General features: G+C 37.5%; 1 protein-coding gene across 2 annotated transcripts in view; it reads right to left on the bottom strand.

The window, feature by feature from the left end:
- Positions 1-19,299, bottom strand: part of LOC111593236 (lachesin) — a 149,909-nt gene that overhangs the window by 15,225 nt on the left and 115,385 nt on the right. For both annotated transcript variants that reach the window (XM_030223802.1, XM_030223801.1), the window contains exons 6-8: positions 12,145-12,285; positions 11,721-11,852; positions 11,264-11,361 (exon numbers count right to left, since the gene is read on the bottom strand). In XM_030223802.1, coding sequence (XP_030079662.1) covers positions 11,264-11,361; positions 11,721-11,852; positions 12,145-12,285 — 371 coding nt within the window. The remainder of the gene's footprint in view (positions 1-11,263; positions 11,362-11,720; positions 11,853-12,144; positions 12,286-19,299) is intronic.

Genomic DNA, 19,299 nt, shown 5'->3' with positions numbered 1-19,299 from the left:
CCACATTGAAATAGAAGCTCATTCAGTAGCTGTAAATGCTGTGTGTGTGTGTGTGTATGTATGTGTGTGTGATGAGCTGTGCGCGACAAGGTGTGAGAAAGTTCAAGTGATTTGCTGCAAATGCTTTCACGTCTATCGCGTTACAGCCAATTGCAAAGGCTTCGCTGCCATTCAAGCTGTCGAGCATTGAATTAGATTCGCTTAAATAGGGATTTGCCTGATTATGCAGTCGACATCATTAATTTCAAGTGGCAATAGATCACATGCCCTTTCCTGATGGCTTCTTAAAGCATGTGAATGGGCTGCAAGCAATTGAGTCAGAAAATCAACTTTATGATTTAATTTGAAATTTTGCTATGCCTTTTTTTTACATATATTTATTTTTTTAATTTTATGAATATTATTTATAAATGATATGCTTAAGCATAGAAGAATGTGGGAGTCATTGATCATATATCTTCGTAGATGATCATCATATTGTTGATTATGAAAAATGCTCCAGACTTGGTCTTAGACATATTCATAAACGAATGCCATACAATGTTCTACTCAACAAAGGTCATTTCATTGATATCGCAAATTTATTCATTTGTTTTATTATGATTTAAACTTGTGTAACTCTAAAATAATATTTGATATAACTATAAGAAATATAAGACTACACCAAGTTGAGTCTCTCCTTCAACTTGCTATTTAGTCGCGCCCAAGTTACAATTAATTTGAGAAGGCTTCTTCTGCCATAACTACAATAAAAATTTAATATTTCCAATTGAAAGCCTGCTTAAATGTAGTTAAGCTTATTATACATATTTCATACCCATTTATAACTGGTTCAATATTGTTAATTATGTGTCTCGTATCTTTGCTTTGGCTTCCCACTTAATATATATAATCATAATTATTCTCAGCTCACTTGTCACCTGCATTTGAAAGAGTTAATTATTTCGCATATCAATTTTGCTTCTGGTAATAAATTCCCATAAATCTTAAACAGTGGCTGTCGGGCTGAAATGAGTGATGTGTAAATGCGCAGCTTCCCTTGCGCTAGCCTCTTAATTTTTGTGAATATTTTGACAACTGAAGTTTATGTATATATATATATATATACATATGTGTGCATACATATTTCACGAGCCTGTTTCGTATGTCAAGTGCGCGCATATCCTGAGCAAACACAGAGCCGCAGCACGGCACTAACTAGTACAGGCGGGCAGACAGCAGATAGCGTGGCAGCAGATAGGCACCACAACGGGGGGATCCTTGTGCGTGTTTTGGCAACGAATCGTGCTTTAGGCCCTGGAAATCTGCCGACTCTGCTGGTTGCTGTTTGTTCACATGTGTGCGATATACATGGCCGCTTTGACAGGGCTCAGACAGGCCAGCGCTGGGTAGTTGCTTCGCGTTTTGGGGCACAACGCACGAATTAACACAGAAACCGGGTAGGCAGCAGGTGCTCCACGCATGACTCACATGCCAACAAGAAGGTCCCCGCCAAAAAAGCCAGCAAACAAAACAAAAAGAGAACCAAAAACGAAAACCTTCACCAGAAAGTACGTTTCTAACTGAGTATAAACATATATCTATTTATACATAGAAATTTATATACGTATAGAAAACAAATAAGAGCAAAACAAATATAGAAAAAAATCGACAAGGGCGAACGTGCATATTGCACAGTGGGTTAGAAAAGCTTGGCGGAATTATAATGAAAAATATTGCATGTCTTAAAGAAAAACTCTGCTTGAAACTGCTTTTAAGAATACTTAAAAACTTATTGAACTTTTAAAAGTATGTACACAATTTTAAAATTAATTTTCAACTATTTTTTTGAAAATTTATTTGATAAGCACGGAAAGGTATTTATTATGCCAAGTTAAATTGAGCTTGGGCTGAATGCCTAAAAAAATAAACTGAGGGCAACTAGCTTGGCCTTAAATAAATTTTTTATTAATATATAAATAAGGTTAATAATTTATTTTTTTATACCCTGATCCCATTAAAAATGGGAAATCAGGGTATAATGGTTTTGTGCAAATGTATGTAACAGGCAGAAGGAGGCGTGGCAGACCCCATAAAGTATATATATTCTTGATCAGGACGACAAGCCGAGTCGATTGAGCCCTGTCCGTCTGTCTGTCTGTCCGTCTGTCCGTCTGTCCGTATGTGTGAACGCGTGGATCTCAGCATCTATAAGAGCTAGAGACTTGAAATTTTTTTTGTAGGTCCGTGTATAGCACGCGCAGGTCAAGTTTGTTTCAAATATTCGATAACTATTCGCATTTAATTGTTATCGAATAAAAACATTATTGAAATGCAGTAAATAAATTATATCTCGAACGTCTTGAGAGCTAGAGCTTCCAAATTTTGTATTTAGTCTTATGTATATTTTATGCAATTTTGATTTTTGTTGGATTTTGGATACCGGCTCCAAATTCCCCCAAATTCTTAGAATTTAAGTTTAGTTGGAACTAGGGCCATTATGTCAAGACGTTTGCATCTCAACCAATCCAATAGGATATATAGATCATATGCTGAAAATTTCATTAAAATCCATTAAGTAAAACAGAAGTTATTAAACAAAACGTTTGGCCAATTTGCAAAAGCACATGTCAGCAGCGCCACGCGCACGCATTTTTCCTATTCTTTTCTATTCCAAGAATTGAAATTCCGATTGAATTGTGCTGAATTATTAGCTGCTACTTATGTTCAAATTTGCAACGTCTCGAATAAGAAGGGCAGTGGCTGCGTTGGTAGAGGCTCCGCTCGTATGCAGCTTGGTCCGGGTTCGAGACCAGTGAAGATGAAATGTTTTTTATTGTTCTATTTTTTTTTTAGTTATGAAGTGGCGGTGTTGGTAGAGTTTGTGCACGTTGCGCAAATAATCCGGGTTCGAAACCTGGTCTCACAATGTCGATTTTTATTTGTTTTCTTTTTTTTTAATACTCGATACAAACTACGGAAAATATTAAAAAACTCAAAGGACTGGGATCAGGGTATCTCCTAGTCGGGCACCCCGACTAGAGCTTTCTTACTTGTTTTATGTTGTTTTAAGGTAGACTGTTATATAATTTAAAAATAACATTTCTAATATATATTTAATTTTATATAAGCTTAAGCAGAATTTGCATTGAGGCGTAAAAGAAATAAAAATATCTCAACAAATATAAAATATTTATTGAAGTATCGACTATAAGAAAAATATTAATATTTGGGAAAAATATTTATAATATTTATTTAAAAAAAAAAATGCAGTAAAATGATAGAAAATGAATTGAATGAAGAAAGTGTTATTTAAGTGCAAAGCAAATTCCAAATGCATCCTAAGCAACGCCTCGACCAAACTTTTGTGACACTAAAGCTCTTGACAATAGTATTATATAAAATATTTGCAATTGTACTTTAGGCACATTTCTTGTGCTATAAATAGCCATAACTGTTGCCCATATGTATACTTGTAATTTTGTTTTGTCATTGGGGCATTATATATTTGCTGTCCAACCATGTGGCAAACACATTTGCTGCTTGTCGCTTTGACCATTCCGGGCTTTGGCGCTGTTTTGGCGCATATTCCATTAAAATGGCTGTCAACGTTGCACATGTGTTGTCATATATATCAGGCACATACACACACTCACACTGACACACTCTCTCATAGACACACATCTAGATACTGCCGTACGTGTGTGTAGTTACAGTTATGCCATCATGCCATAAATGTTTGTTATTATTTGTGGAAAATGTTGATGTTTGCGTTTTCCATGCCTTTTGTTGGCGTCGTTGTAGCTGTTGCTATTGCCGTTGCCTGTTGTTGATTTTACGCTTTTGCCTTTATTTAAGCCACGTTCATCAGCCATGGCCAACATCATCAGCAGCAGCCCTGTCGCTCAGCCGTGCGTAACGAGCCGTAAGTGTTGACACGGCACTAAGCAGTTCCAAATTTCATATTTTTCCCTAACGCTGTGTGGTTGTGTGGCTAAATGCATTAATTACTCTTGGTATATTAAATTGTGCGCATTGATTCTAATATGTGTAGTTGTGAGGAAGTCCTTTGGACAGCCAATTGATTGGGCACTTCATCAATATCAACATCAGCACAAAATGTTGCGTCAATCAATCTTTGGCATCCTGCGCTACATTTGCAAACTGCTTTTGTTGCAGCAGCAACGAGGCCACGACACAACAAAATGCGTGGCAAGGGCAAAACCGAAAAGAAAAGAAAAGAAAAGAAAAGCAGAAGAAGAAAAAAAATTAGCATTGATGAGCAGCAAAGCGAGAAATGCCAATCAACACTAATCAGCAACACGAATGGAAGCTTCGCCTCAGCTGCGACTTTGCTTTTGCCTTTGACTTGGCGCTCAATGCTGCAATTCCCACTTGGGTGCCAAAGCGGAAATTGCTAACGGAAAAGTGTTGTTAGGTGTGTGTGTGTGTGTATGTGTGTAACAGCTGCGTGTCGAGTGCTGCTTCAGTTTGAGTCTCAGCCTGTCCGTCAGGCACAAAGCAAATAATTACGCATACGCAACGTAGAACGCCAAACACGCATACAACAGTGTGCCTCTCCCAATCTCTCTCCCTCTGCAGCTCTGTTTTCTTTCTTCGCTTTGCTAGTGTCGCCTTTAATAGCTAACAATTGACTTAAGCTGCCTGATTGCCACCCAAACAGCCCATACTCCCTCTCTTCCTCCCGCTCTGCCTCTATCTCCGTCCCAATCAGTTAGCAAACTCTCATAGAAATCGGTTAATAAATAATTTGTCGTAATTAATTACACGTCAGCAATTTACAATTGTACTCAAATCATTACGGAATGTCTGTTAATTTCCGCACTGCACAAACAAATAGTCCAAAGTGTCAAGGCTCTAATTAAAAATCAAATGAGCGCAGCGAGTGAAGCATTCGCTTCATTTAACTTCAAAAGCGACTCTTCAGATTCGGATTAATGCGTAGCGTCAACATCATTGTCGAGCACTGCGATAATAAAGCATTAATAATGCCGTATTAATGGGCATATTTTCACAGCATAGTCAATAAAATATAATGCGAATCATTAAATGTGCAGCTGAAGTTGAATCAAATTCAATATTTATGTCAATAGCTTCGGGCAAAGTTAATTTTAAGTTTAATTTAATTGTGAAATGATTTTTAGATGAATAAATTTCAAGTTAAATGCTTAATGATGCCATGATTGCAGGATAAGTTTTGGCTAATGCGAGCGATTGAATGACTCACTGACTTATTGATTATGTAACAATATTGGCTTCTAAGTAGCGATTGACTTGTTGATTGATTATGAGAGGTATTGCAAACTGATTGAATCAGTGATTGATTGATTGACTGATTGACTCTGGGATTGACGGATAAACTATTTGAGGGATTGACTTATGAGCAGCTGCACTGAAAATTGATTGATTATCACAGCTATGGCATACTGATTCAAGAACTAATTGATTGATTGACTGACTTAGTAACTGATCTCTGGCAGATCGACTTAATTACTGATTGATTATCAAAGCAATGTAATACTAATTAAATTTTAGACCATATGATTGATGGCAAGTGAGTGATGGACAAGAAGGCGAATGATTATCTTACAGAAGTGTTGAACTGACTGCTTGATTGATCTAGTTAGTAAGCACTGTCAATCTAATTAATTGGTTGGCCAATTGATTGATTGAGTGATTGATTGATCTACTAGAGAATAGCTGAATGATTGAAGCTTGAGTATGAGGCTTTGATTATCTTATTAGATAATGGACTGACTGCTTGATTGAGTAATTGATTGATTGTTTGGTATCTGTCATCTATTTTGATTGACTGCATAAATTACTGGCTAGCTCGTTGAATGTCTGAATGCACGCCTAATGGATTGACTGAATACATACTGACTGACGTGCTGATCAACACACTGTAATACTAGCTGCTTGATAAATGGAATGATTGACTGTTGGAAACTTCAAAAGTTGATTGATCTTGGTTGACATATTAATTGATTAATATTGTTGTGCTCTGCTATAATATTATTATTGAATGACTGACTGACTGATAGAAGCTTATATGATTGATCTACATGATTGACTGACTGGAGTACACTATTCTTGATTGATTGATCCATTTATTAATTCTCTTACAGATTGATAGACTGACAGACTTAATGACAAGAAGTAAACAATATTTGCCATTTAGAAACATATTTGTTATAGTTAAAGTAGTTCACAATACTCACTGAAATATTGAACTATATTTACAAAAATGTTCAGTACAAGCTAAAGGCTGCTAATGTAAACTATTTCTTGAACTGTGATTACCCTCAATACTATTTATGATTGCACTTTGACAAACACAAGCTTTGCAAATAGTCCTCAATCATTGTTAGCATGGACTAATTCAAATTTGAAATTGATTTCAAATTGAGCGCAATCAAATGCATAGTTAAACCTAATAAAATCAGGATAATTAAGTGCTCGACGTCGGCACTCTAAATACGCCCAATTTCGGATGACAATATGTGAGTGAGCTTACGCCAAGGGCGTAACTGTTTTGCAACTAGGCAAAACTTGCAGTCAATTACTGTGTCAGACACACACACACACACACACAGGATAAAAACTCATTAGGCCTGAAAGGAGAGAGAGAGGCAGAGAGGAGAGCTCTATCCGTGTGCGCAAATGTGAAGAAAATTACCAATTTGAAAATTAATTTGGAAAATAATTAAAAGCAATGACAACGACCATGGCCGGGACCCAGTGATGACAGGGCGCATTAAGCTGCATGGCACCCTGAAGCTAGTGATTGGAGCAGTGTGGCGCGGTGTGCTGGGGGTTAGCCTGTACAGGCAACACCCATTAATGGTTGTTAGCTGTTGATAGCTGTGTCAAATGCGGCTGCATGTTTAATGCGCCTGCCAACGACATCAATGACATCGATGACAACAGCAATGCGCCTGCCTCTCAATGATAATGATGTTGTCTCATTGCTGTCGCTCATCATGTTAATGACAATTGCTCTAATGACAATGTTGCCTCGCCAGCCGCCACTCAAGAGAGGGCTGGGGGCGGCGCGATGCGTGTTGCATGCGTGTTTATGGTATTCATTATGCAACAAATCAACAATATATATATCAATGGATTATGAATCTGCCACAGCCCGTGCCGCAATTCCTAATTAATATGCAAATATGCACACATGTAAGTGCCACTCTCTCTCCCATTCATACACACATTATGCAGGTGTGTGTGTCCTTTAAAGCTTAATAATTAATAGCCCTCAATGGCATCAGCATTAGCATGTATGCAGCATCTCTGCAACTTTGCCGCATTTGGCTTATTGTTGCGGCGAGCCATTGTCAAAAGCATAATTAAAAATGCGCCAGGCAGCATCAATCAATATCAATCAAGGCATACTCGTCCGCCCCACAATGCAGCTATTTATCAATTCATCAAGCATTCCAACACACACTCGCCTAGCTGCACTCTTTGTAATTAATATCAGATTCAATCAGCTGAAGCATTAGAGGCGACTCCTTCATGAGCCACAAATATCGTTCTTATGCAAGTATTTCGCATTAATTAAAAATGAAACACATGACACATGATTGAAATATAAATTAGATTTCACTTTGTGGCCCACACTTTGCATCTAAATTAAGTCTCTCTATCTATAGCTCTACTGAGCTGCAACAGAGCGGAATATACCCTGCAGATATTTGCAATTTGTAGTCTATTTATTTCGAAAACAATTTTCTAGCTGTGCCTTCTCTTTGATCTATTTACATATACCCAAATATCTCCTATGTATGCAGACACACACATGCTCACACACACACTCATGTGGACACTATAGCTTAAGCTCCTTTTCCGTTCGGTTAAGTCTAACACAGATTATTTATTATATTATTGCAGCTTTTCCTTGTGCTATTAAACGTCTCTACTATTTGCTTCTTGTTTACACAGACCAACAAAATTTGATCAAATTTAGTAATCAAGAATTAGACTATGAAAATGTGCGGGAAATAGTTTTATTTAGAGATATTACTATAGAGTATACATTAGTAAAAGTGCAAGAAATCTATTTTTTAATGCTAATTTTAGATTGTTTATTAAAGGAGGAGGCATTTAAATGTATAAGATTTTTTATTTCATTACAGTCTAATTTGAATAAGATAGAAATATACATTTTGTCTGTTGAGGGAGACATTAGTGTAGGATAAATGCGAGAGCAGAAAGAATGAGTAAAGCAAATCAGTTCACATCCGATCAGATCATAGCAGATTATCAGATCAATTCAACAAACATTTTCTTTTTAAATGTTTTTATTTTAATTATTTCTTTATAATAAACTAACTACATTTATATTAAACGAACTCAAATGTGACAGCAAACAACGGGTGCAATATAGCTGTCTCTATGACATTCAGATTCAAGTTCAGCAAAGCAAAATAGTTCAATCAATAGTAACTGTGGTTAGTGGCTAGTGTTCTAATTACATAAGTATTATAAACAAAAAACAGTTGCATTAATAGTAAAAGTCTTTTAGGTATGATAAACCTTTCACAGTTTCCAAAGAAGACTGAAGTAAGTTCATAACTCAGCTATATTAAAGAGATCTGCTTTCTTTTTCCACTTTAAGTACCGCAAACAGTTTGCCGAAAAAGGTGATATACAAGCTATGACTGAAAGGTTAATTAATTTTTATTCACTTTCATAGCAATGCACATATCTGGCCTCAGCTGACTGCTAATTTAAGAACTTTTTGATGCGCCCTGTATAGCTGCGAGGCAGGCTTGTAGTCGAGTTAAGCAACAGAGGCTGCTCGGGTAGCCGGCATTGCGGCATACAAAGGCTGCGTACAATTTTGAAATGCAGACACACGCTGTGAGCTGCGGCAAGTTGTAAGTTGCAAGTTGCAAGTTGCCAGTTGCTAGTTGGAACGGGGCTCGTTAGCGTGTGGCATGAACAGGCGCCGGCAGCGTGAGCGAAGCGTTAAATTCTATACATTCAGCCGGAGTCATGAAACAGCCAAACAAAGAGAGGCGGAGGGCACAGAGAGGGGGCGTGGCAGCTAGTAAAAATTGCATGCGGAAATGCCATTCTCAAAGACTACAAATGCCATGTCCATCTGCAAATCGAGCCGGACGGCAGGCAACTTGTCGTATAATGAAATGTGTCCAGCAGCACAAACAAAGCAATGCCAGAAAGAGAACAAAAAAGAGAGATACAGAGAGAGAAGGAGAGAGAGTTATAGAGCGAGAGCGAGAGGGAAAAGTAAATAAGTAGTTGGCGCTTTTACTGGGAAAGCGCGAAATCAACTCTTTTGTGGCTACACAAATAAAAAAAAACACAGAAAAATTGTGAAAAATTAAATAGCATAAAAACGTAATGCAACGCCCCCAAAATTCCTAGAACAACTGCCGGATGAAGGCAGGCGCTGGCGCTGGCCACATAGACTGGGCAGCTGGGTAGTGCTTGGTCAGTCACTCACTCAGAGACGAAGCAAAGTGAGGCGAACCGAGGCTGTATAATTTTAAGCATTGACATTTGCGGTCTCCAGTCATTATATAGCTCGCTCGCTTCTGCTCTCCCTCTCTCGCCATCTCTCTCTCTCTGTTCCTCAGCATTTTGATAGCTTTTTTTTACATGCTCAGCTTGGTATTTTTTTTCTTCTACTTCTGCTTGCTGGCATTTTTTCCCTTCACACTTCCGCTTTGGCAACTTCCGCAATTTTACTTTGAATTATAGCCAAGCGCATTAATTTAAATGTCGGCAAAGGCGAACAGCACAAAAAATATAAATACTTCTCTATAAAAAAAAAGGAATTGGCCGGCAGCGAAAATATTCTGTATACATACATACACACATGTGTAGACGTATGTGTGTTTGTCCAAACGAGCACATTTCTGTTGCTTTATAATACCCTTTTAGAGGGTATTATAATTCCCTTTGACAAAATGTGCCACAGATTAAAAAAGGGGGCATTTCGAGCATGCCATAAAGTGTATATGTGTGAACTGTTTCAGATGTCTTTGAGTTCTTATAGAGGCTTTTTTAGCCATTCTGTATATACCTATGCAGTTTTTATAACGATGAAGAACATTTTCAATGTGTTTTCTTTTTGAAACAGCAAATGGTTTTTCTGTTGTGTGAAACAATTCACAACGAATTTTTAAAATATGTTCAATGCATCAACTCAAATCTCTCCTGCAAAGACAAGTTTTCTTAAACTCTATGTGCAGCTGAACCAACTCTTTTGGTCTTTTACTATTTGAGTTCGAAGCATCAATACATAGCGAAAACTAGACAGCGAGATAGACAGCTAAACAGACGATAGACGATAGAGAAAAGAGAAAAGAAGAAAGAGCAAAGAGGATATAGGAAAGAGGTTATAGGATAGACGATTGCCGATTGACGATACACGATACACGATAGACCATAGACCATAATTGATAGTTGATAGACGATAGATGGCAGCTTAACTGATGAAAGCTTGGCTGACAGACAGACAGATAGGCAGACAAGCGACAGATATACGCCGGATAGGTCTTAAACAAAATAAAATAAAATTCCAATTTTCGCCAGACTAATAATTCGTATTGCTGTTGCAAAAAACTGATCTTCAGTTATGCAAAATTAAGCTTATAATAAAATAGTTAATTACTTCTAACGCCTTTTCTTTCATATCAAAGCTCCGTTTAAGCTCTTTAAGTTTAACTTTCTTTTTAAACTACGTTTCATCAAATATATTTCTCGGCTAAAGAGTATTTCGACTTTCACATTTCAACACAATTTGAGAATTGTTTACTTTTCCTCTTTCTGTTTTGTTTTTTTTTCCTCTGTCACTTTTTGTGGCTATTGTGTGTGGTGAGGTGTGTGCGTTCCATGTTTGATTAAAATTATGCTTTGTGCGACGCTTCAATTTGCCTTTTGCAGACTTTTAATTAATGTTTCCGTTGTTGCTGTTGTTGCCAGTTTTCCATTTCAAAAGCTGAGAATTGGGATGCAATTGCTGCGACGCTTAAAGATTAAATTTATAAGACAGCTGCCCCAAAAAGCATGCTACAATAGAATATTTTTCAATTTTGTGGCATGCTTCGATTGTTCAGCTGTGTTCAGGCAACATAGTGCTGCAAATTAGTATATGTACGCGCGTGTGGGTGTGTATATATATACATATATATATTAATGGGTTTTGTGGTAAATTGTGCTGTTTTATGTCCAAGTGAGCGCCAGCGCGTAAATGAAAATTTATGCGGCAAATTTAATTAAAACATACCTCAGGCTGTGTTTCGCCATGCACGATGCAGACCAGCATCGCCTCGTGTCCCTCGCCCGAGAAGACAACGGGACGCTCCACGGAGATTTCTGGCGGATCTGCGAATGTATACATTTATATATATATATATATGTCTGTTTATTTATTATAAGAAAATTAGTAAACAACATGAACGAAAAATGAAATGAAAATGAAAATAAAAATAGAAATCGAAATGAGGGCACTTGGCGCGTGTCTTCATATAATTAGCTGCTGTGCGAATAACCTTTGCGGTTCGACTTTCAGCGCAAATTGCATATAAATTTTTAAGTAAATGTCAGTCGGACAGTCGGGCACTTCCATAATTGGCAAGTCGCAGTCGTAGTTTGGCCACGTTTGGCCATTTGAAATCAGTTCACAAATAAATTGAAGTGTCTAGCAATTGGAGCTGAAATTAATTTGTTGTGCAGGTACTTACAGAGGACGTGCAGGACGACCTGGCTGGATGCGGGCTGGCCAACGCCATTGTTGGCGGTGCATATGTAGACGCCGCCCTTATGACGATCCACATTCTCGATGGACAGGACGTGCGAGTGTAGCTTCTCCTCGCCTGCAAAATACGAAGTCGATAAAACAAATGCGCACATCGATGTAAAATGACACGAGGCAATTACAAGGACCCAAGGACCTTCGGACCAGCCGGGCCAACCAGCAGAAACAGAGAGAGCGACACTTCTGCCGTCTTCTGACTTTTCATTTTTATGGAAATTGTTCAAGTTCTTTATATTCATTTACTTTTGCACTTTTTTCTGTTAAACTTGATGCTATTAATTTGCACCGTTGTCCTGGCTGGCTGGCTGGTTGGCTTGGATCCTTTTGGCCTACTTATGCAAAAATCTTACCATTGGGCAAAATATTATTTTTGCGGCTCCAAGTCACATTTGGCGTTGGATTACCAGAGGCCGAGCACTCAATGCGCACTGATGAACCTTTTTTGACTTGCAAATGTCCGCCGGTGCTAATGTGATGAATCCTCGGTGGCACTGCACACAGACCAAAATAAACAGAAACAGAAAATGGAAAATGGAAAGTGGAAAGTGGAAAGCAGAGAAAAACACATTAGAAACGGGCAGTAGTATCTGGTTGGTAGTTGTTTCTTTTCTGTTGGGCTAGAAAACAATGACTGCCCAGCGTCCGGCTGTATGGCAAATGTATGCAAAGCCCAGCTGCCCTGGCCAAGGATCAAGGACCAAAAACGGACGCCAAACAATTTGAATAAATATGCGCACAAATGCAAATTGAATGAGTGCAAAATGGCGGTTACGCATGTGGAGCGAGCCCCCCCAAGCCACCATTCCATCCCCATCTCCACCCCCATTGCCTCAAATGTGACTGACCATGAGAATAAGACGCAGATATAGCCAGCTGCCAATTGTTTGGCTTTGGCCTGTACAGCTTTGGGGCCATTTTATTTAATTTGAGCCTCGCATTTATTTATATTTTTGTGGCCAAATTATTTTACAGCTGTTTTCACAGAAAAAAGCCAAAAACAAGCCAAAAAAAAACGTAAAAATTATGACTATGTCTGCTTTGGTCTGCTGTCGCATTCAAGGACATTCGACAAGTGCCACGCCTCCTCTCTTGGGGAGGGATATAGGCATGCAAATAAAAATGTATTTAAAGTGGGCAACTGAGGGGTCACAGTTAAGCTTGGTTTATGCATGGATTTTATTTGATTTTCAGTTTTTGGTGTATTTCAGTTCAATACCCTGTAGATGTGTACATGCGCAAATGGGGTGTATAAATACAGGTGTATATGTAACATTTGTACAATTTGTGTTTTTCTTAAATTTCTCGATTGAAAATTGAATGATAAATTGAATCAAAAACTTAAAAAAAAATTGAAAAGAATCTCTATAAATATTACTCAATTTATATTACATTTTTTATACGAGTAAGAAATGTTTAAATATATTTATATACTTTTGAAAAATATTATTTAATATATATTTATTATTTTAAAAAATATAATTTGTAATATTTTTGAAAATAAAAATATTTTTTCATGTTAATGAATTTTTGTTGAATTTCTAAGATAAAAAATTTTATGAAAGTGAATCGAAAACAAATATTATTAACGTTATAAATATGCAGCAATTAGGTTTAGATTATATTTTCCAGGGTAGCTTCTTCTCACGCTCGACTTCTCGTCAATTCACTTATTCAAAATATATGTTTGCCAAACAATTTCACGCAATTACAGGGTATTATTTACTCACACACACAAACTGAACTTAGTTGGAAAATTCATTTCTCATTGGAATTGCATTACATATGTCTGAATTAAAAGCGGGGTAGATGAAATGCCAACTGAATTTGGTCACAAAATGCATTTGATTGATGCAATTTGTGGCTGAAATAGTATCGAATTTGCAAAATATAACAGAGAGCGATGCGAAGCAATACGATGCGATGCGATGCGATGTGATGCGATGCGATGCAATTTATTGTTGGCCAAAAAAAAAAAAAAAAAACAAATAGAAATATGCAGGAGACAAAGCAAAGTATTTGCATATGAAAGAAAATTACAATTGATCACAAAGAGAGCTATATAGAGATATATTTAGATATATATATGATGTGCTGGCGAATCTGCATGAGACTCTAATAAATCATGGCACTGTGGCGCACAGCCAAAACTAAACCACAAAAAACAGAGAGAAACGAGAATAGAGCGAGGCGAGCGAGCAGAAGGAAATGCAAAAATATAGAAAAGGACATGCCCTGGGACCGAGTGCTCACAATGAAGTCGTTGTCTGTTTGCTCAGCAAAGGACGCGCCGTCTAACTCTAGCTCTGCCTGTATCTATATCTATATCTCTATCTGCATTCGTATCTGTATCTACAACTATATGTATGTGTGTGGCCCTTAGCTGCTGCCTCTGCTATATATATGTACGTATATATATATATTCAATAATTTCATGCTTTGGTGAGACTTTATGCCCGACAGCCGTCAGCGCATATTGAATTCAATAAATACGAGCGCTCGCTTGAGTACCCGGCTACCATGGTCATAACTGTAAGGCAGTTGACGACTTATAGAGCAGTTCATTTTCAGTGTGTGCGCGTGTGTGTGTGGCTTGTAATACGTGGATTGCGGCATGTAATGTCATGCAGATGACGACTAATGCGATGCCAATCGCTGTCTCACCCTATGCTGCAGAGGCTTGCGGCTGCCTGCCACTGGAACTCGAACTGGTAACTGACAACTGAAAATGGGAATGGGAATGGGCATGGGCATGGGCATGGGATTCGAATAGAGACTGGGGCTAGCTGTCGACAATTTTAATAAGCGAGCTCTTTCATGGCAAACGACGCCGCAGTAGCCACAATATCCGCAGCAGCAGCAGCAGCAGCAGCGGCAGCTTTTGAAGGAACTTGCGGCCATTTACAAGCTCACCGATACATGCTCACACACTTATATCATATATATATATATATATATATATATATATATATATATATATATATATATATACGCATTCATATATACGTATACATTTGTTTGCTATACACACAGCGAAAATCAAAGACGAAGTAGAATTTTATTACATTTTCATCTAATTTTCCTTGCAAAATTTCAAAAAGCCTTAGGAATATTCAAGAGATATATATTTATATATAGCTCACATATATTATGTTGGTGTTGCCAAATATTTAGAATTTTCAGCAAATTGAAGCTGCTTTAAACTGACCTGAATTTCGCATTGAGAACAAATAAATGGAAATTTCACATTTAAGTTTGAAAGAACACAGCTAAATTTCATTTAAAAAATGTATAAGTATTTGAAGAGAAATCGAATTTAAATAAATAACGATAAAAAATATCTTTAATATCTTTATATTTAAGCCATGCTAAAATTGCATCAAATACACAATTTTTGATAGCTCAAAGAATTTCTTAAAATCTGCATTCGAAGCAAATAGGCAAATATAAATATAAAATAGGTAAAGTAATAAGACAGTTTGGCAGTAGATTTTAAGCTGAGAAGGACTTTGACAGCTTTTTATAAATTAATAAATTTAGTTATTTATTTTTAACAAATAAAAAAAAAACAAATAAACTTTGTAAGTAGAGCGCAGAGCCAACTAGGCCTAAGAAGGCTTTTAATTTGTGCTTTCGTACCTTATCTTGTAGTGGCTGCTGATGGAGTCATTTAATAATGTTATAATTTTATTGTATGTTGGCATTTTTTAAGATTTTCATCAGTTTTTACTCCAGAGATAGGAAATAATAAATTAAGGCACAACATATTGATATAGTGAAATGTTTTTGTTAGAGAATGTGTATGACAGATATATATGGATTGTGATTACAGCAAGCACAATAGGCAAATGATGCTGTGTGTTGAAAACTTTTACGTAATTCGTAAAATTCACATGACTTAACATGAAGCTTAATGTGGAAGTTTGCGCGGGCTTGGTAAGGATTTGTTTTATTTTCATTTATATTTTTTGTATTGCCTATTGCTACAATTGCCGACTTGATTTAACTATGAACTGTTTTATGAATTGAAATTATTTAAGTTGGGTAAATCGAAGAAGAACATATTCAAATGGCAACAGATATACACAACTGCCAATGGCAATTTTTCTATTTTATAGATTTCAATTCAACAATAATTTTGGATGAGAATTGTAAAAGAAATTTCTAAGCTAGCTCTAGTTAATTATGTTGAAATTGTTAAACAAATTTGCTACATTTGACAGTTAATATTGACAATAAACTGAGCGAACAGCTTGCGCTAATGCAGTCAGTAGAGGCGGGCAAATAAATGAAATCGTATTTTTTGCTTAAAGAAAATGCATCTCGTTAGATGAAACTTTAAAAAGATATATATAAATTCATTTGTAATCAATTGTAATTGATTGTAATTAATCGTAATGTTTGAATGTGAGTCAAAACTCATTCGAAATTCGTTCAGTATATTTAGGCTTTTTTTTATATAAAAACCGTGTCAACCTTTCTATAAAATCTCAACAATTTTAATTACATTTAAACTCAATTTGCAATCAAATTCAGTTAACTATTTCTCCAAGTGTATTTTGTATTGATTTTATGCCTTATTTCACATAGCTGCAACTTCAGCTTTTAGGTTTTTGCGGCTTGCAAAACTTGCATAGTTCGATTGGGACTGGGCGCATGCAACAAGCCAACTTTTTATGCCAGCCCTTTGGCATAGGGAGGGGAGAGACTGGGATGAGATAGTTGGCTTAGCCAGCTGCTAAGTAATTTAAATCCATAGTTAGCTGGCAAAGTTGAGTGCTAAAACTTAAACGGCATCCCAAGTGCTTGCGAAGTGTGTTTTGCTTGGTCGTTTAATTGTTGGTATGCCGGCACATCCTGGCTCATCCAGGCACATCCTGGCATATCCTGGCATATCTCTTTTGGCATATCCTTGCAATTTGCTTGCCCATTGTGTTGGTAATTTGTCTCAAGTATCCAAGGCAACTTGGGCCAACTACCTACGTCTCTTGTTTATTGTGCATATTGCATGCCAGCTGCCCCTTTCCGTCTACTGCTCTTTGTCTTTGTCTCTATTGTTATTGTATTGCACAATTATTATTATTATTATTATTATTATTTCTGTTGCTGTTATTATTTATGCTGCTGCACATAATTAAGGCCTGCAGATACTCGACTCCCCACGCCAACAGAGCCTCTCTCGTGTCGGCGTTTGTGAATTTCCACACAATTGTTTTTGGCATAGCGGCCTTATAATTTACAATTGTGTGGTTTTATTTTGGAGGCAGTGCTAGCTGGGCAGCTCGCTTGCTAATAGTAATTAGGCTTTCCAATCGATTGGGCCGCCGATCGAGCTCCTAATTAGGCGCATGTCAATGGCTTTAAGCGGCTTACGCCCACCGCTGTCAGCTGTAAATTGAGGTGGCATTCGAATGATGCGAATGACGTCACTAGCCGGCTACATCAATATATTACATCAATGACAACAATAAAATTGAGTAGCTGACGAGCTGTATGAATGACCGCAATAGCTGCCCACATGCCAACCACATAACTTAATGTTCTGCGGCACGTTTGTGGTTGAGCTCGAGGAGCGGGACGTGGCGCAGTCGAGCTAATGGACATTCGGCTGACAGATGTCAAATTGGTTTTATTACACGCAATCCGTAATTGAAATAATGTCAACAGCAAACGCACATTAAACTCAGAAAGTCGACAGCTTAAAGCCACAAAATGCAACCGATTTGTAAAGCAAGCTGCAACACACTCGGTCTACACACAAAGGCGTTAATAACTTTATGCAATTGGTTACGCAAGTAAACGGAGCTTATAGTCGACAATTTGTATTGGCAGAGACTTGTTAAAAAGAGTAAGTTGTCGAAGCAGAATATGGCTTTAATCTTACATAATTTTGCTAAAAAAAATCGAATGAGTTAAGGCATTTGAGTAAATAAATAAGATCACTAAGAGCGGCATTTGTATTTGAGTAAAGTTTAAGAGCAAGCCCGGTCTGCATACTCATCTTCCATTTATGCCACAAAAAATAACAGGTGCTTGCACTTTGCAATTGGGCGTCTCCCAGAGAGAAGCCACAGCGAACACATTAGGTTTGCTTGTGCAGAATGTGCATCAATTTATGAAGATTCCTTTTCTAGATTGATTCAAGCATTATTCAGATTTTCAAATATTTTTCTATATTTTTTTATATTAATTTACGTCTTTAAATTTAACATCGAATATCAAAAATTATGAAACGTAGCTTCCCACAATATTTTAGTGAATTTTCTAAATTTTTGCTTTCATTGAAAATATAAAAATGAGGGAAATTCAGATTTAAGCTCCACTTCTTTATCTTAAACTTTTAAGACTTGCTTAATACAGAACCAAATTTATATTATTTTCATCATCTTCCTTCTTCTGTATGCTCAGTATTTACATTGCATTTACATAAGTCAATAATCATATCCAATGTTATACACGCTCCTTACATCGCCTTTAAAGCAAGTAAGAAACAGTGCTCTAGTGGGAAGTGCCCGACTAGAAGATACCGCGAACTCTGCGTTCATACGGACGAGCAGTTGCATATGTCTAGATCGACTCAGCGCTTGTTTACTACTAGAGATCTATCATGTCCCATTTTAGTTAGCTCAGGGTATCAAAAGACAGTCACATCTTGATTTATGAACTAAGATAGTTTTTATCAATCAACTGTGTTTTTCCAGCTCCATCCATTAGGCTCTTCTCTGCCTCTCAACATAGTTAATATAATGAATAAGTAATTTAAATAGCTTCTTCATCTTGTTTGTGGCATGCCTGCTTGCCACACATGCAACAGCAACAACAACAACTGCCACATGTGGCACTGTGTAAATAAATATGTGACAGACGAAATATATTCAGGATATGTTTTTGTGTTTTTCTGTCTTACAAGATTTGTCAACTGGCAAAGTTTGCAGTGCTGTTTATTGAGGTCCAGTTCAGCTTGGCCAGGCTGGCCATTCTCTTGGGCTAATGTCTTTGTAAGTGCGCTGACGTTGACGCCGCAGTCGCTGCCGCTGCTGCTGCCGCTGCTGGCGTCGCTGTCGGGCAGGCAGGACAAGTGCAAAAGTTTGGCAGGCGCACATTATTTTTTCATCTTTAGTGCGGAGGCCAAGCCGAAAGTAATTTACGCTCGTAAAAGCTGGCGAGCCAAAATGCCAGAGCGAGGCAAACTTTATGAAATTTATATTCGCGCACATATTGAGGATGGAGAATGGCGGGTGGCGGGTGGCGGCTGGCGAGCGGATGCTGCTCCTGGTTTTAGGGGTGTCTGCTGCTGAGCCTATAAAAACTTCGCCAGGGCATTATTTTTGCTTGTTTCTCCTTTGACAACAATGCGGCAATTGGCAGGGGGTGGGTAGGAGCCGCTTCCTTTTGAAAGCGAGTAAAACTAAGGAGGGGGAGGTGGGAGGTGGGAGGGGGTCACAATTTACGTGCGCTGCCAAAGTTCAATAAACGAAATATTTCTGGCCATGATCATTATTTGGCAA

The sequence above is a fragment of the Drosophila hydei genome, unplaced genomic scaffold (genome assembly GCF_003285905.1).
Source record: "Drosophila hydei strain 15085-1641.00,03,60 unplaced genomic scaffold, DhydRS2 tig00000290-arrow-arrow-pilon, whole genome shotgun sequence".
Lineage (NCBI taxonomy): Eukaryota > Metazoa > Arthropoda > Insecta > Diptera > Drosophilidae > Drosophila > Drosophila hydei.
This window is presented reverse-complemented; position numbering and strand designations above follow the sequence as displayed.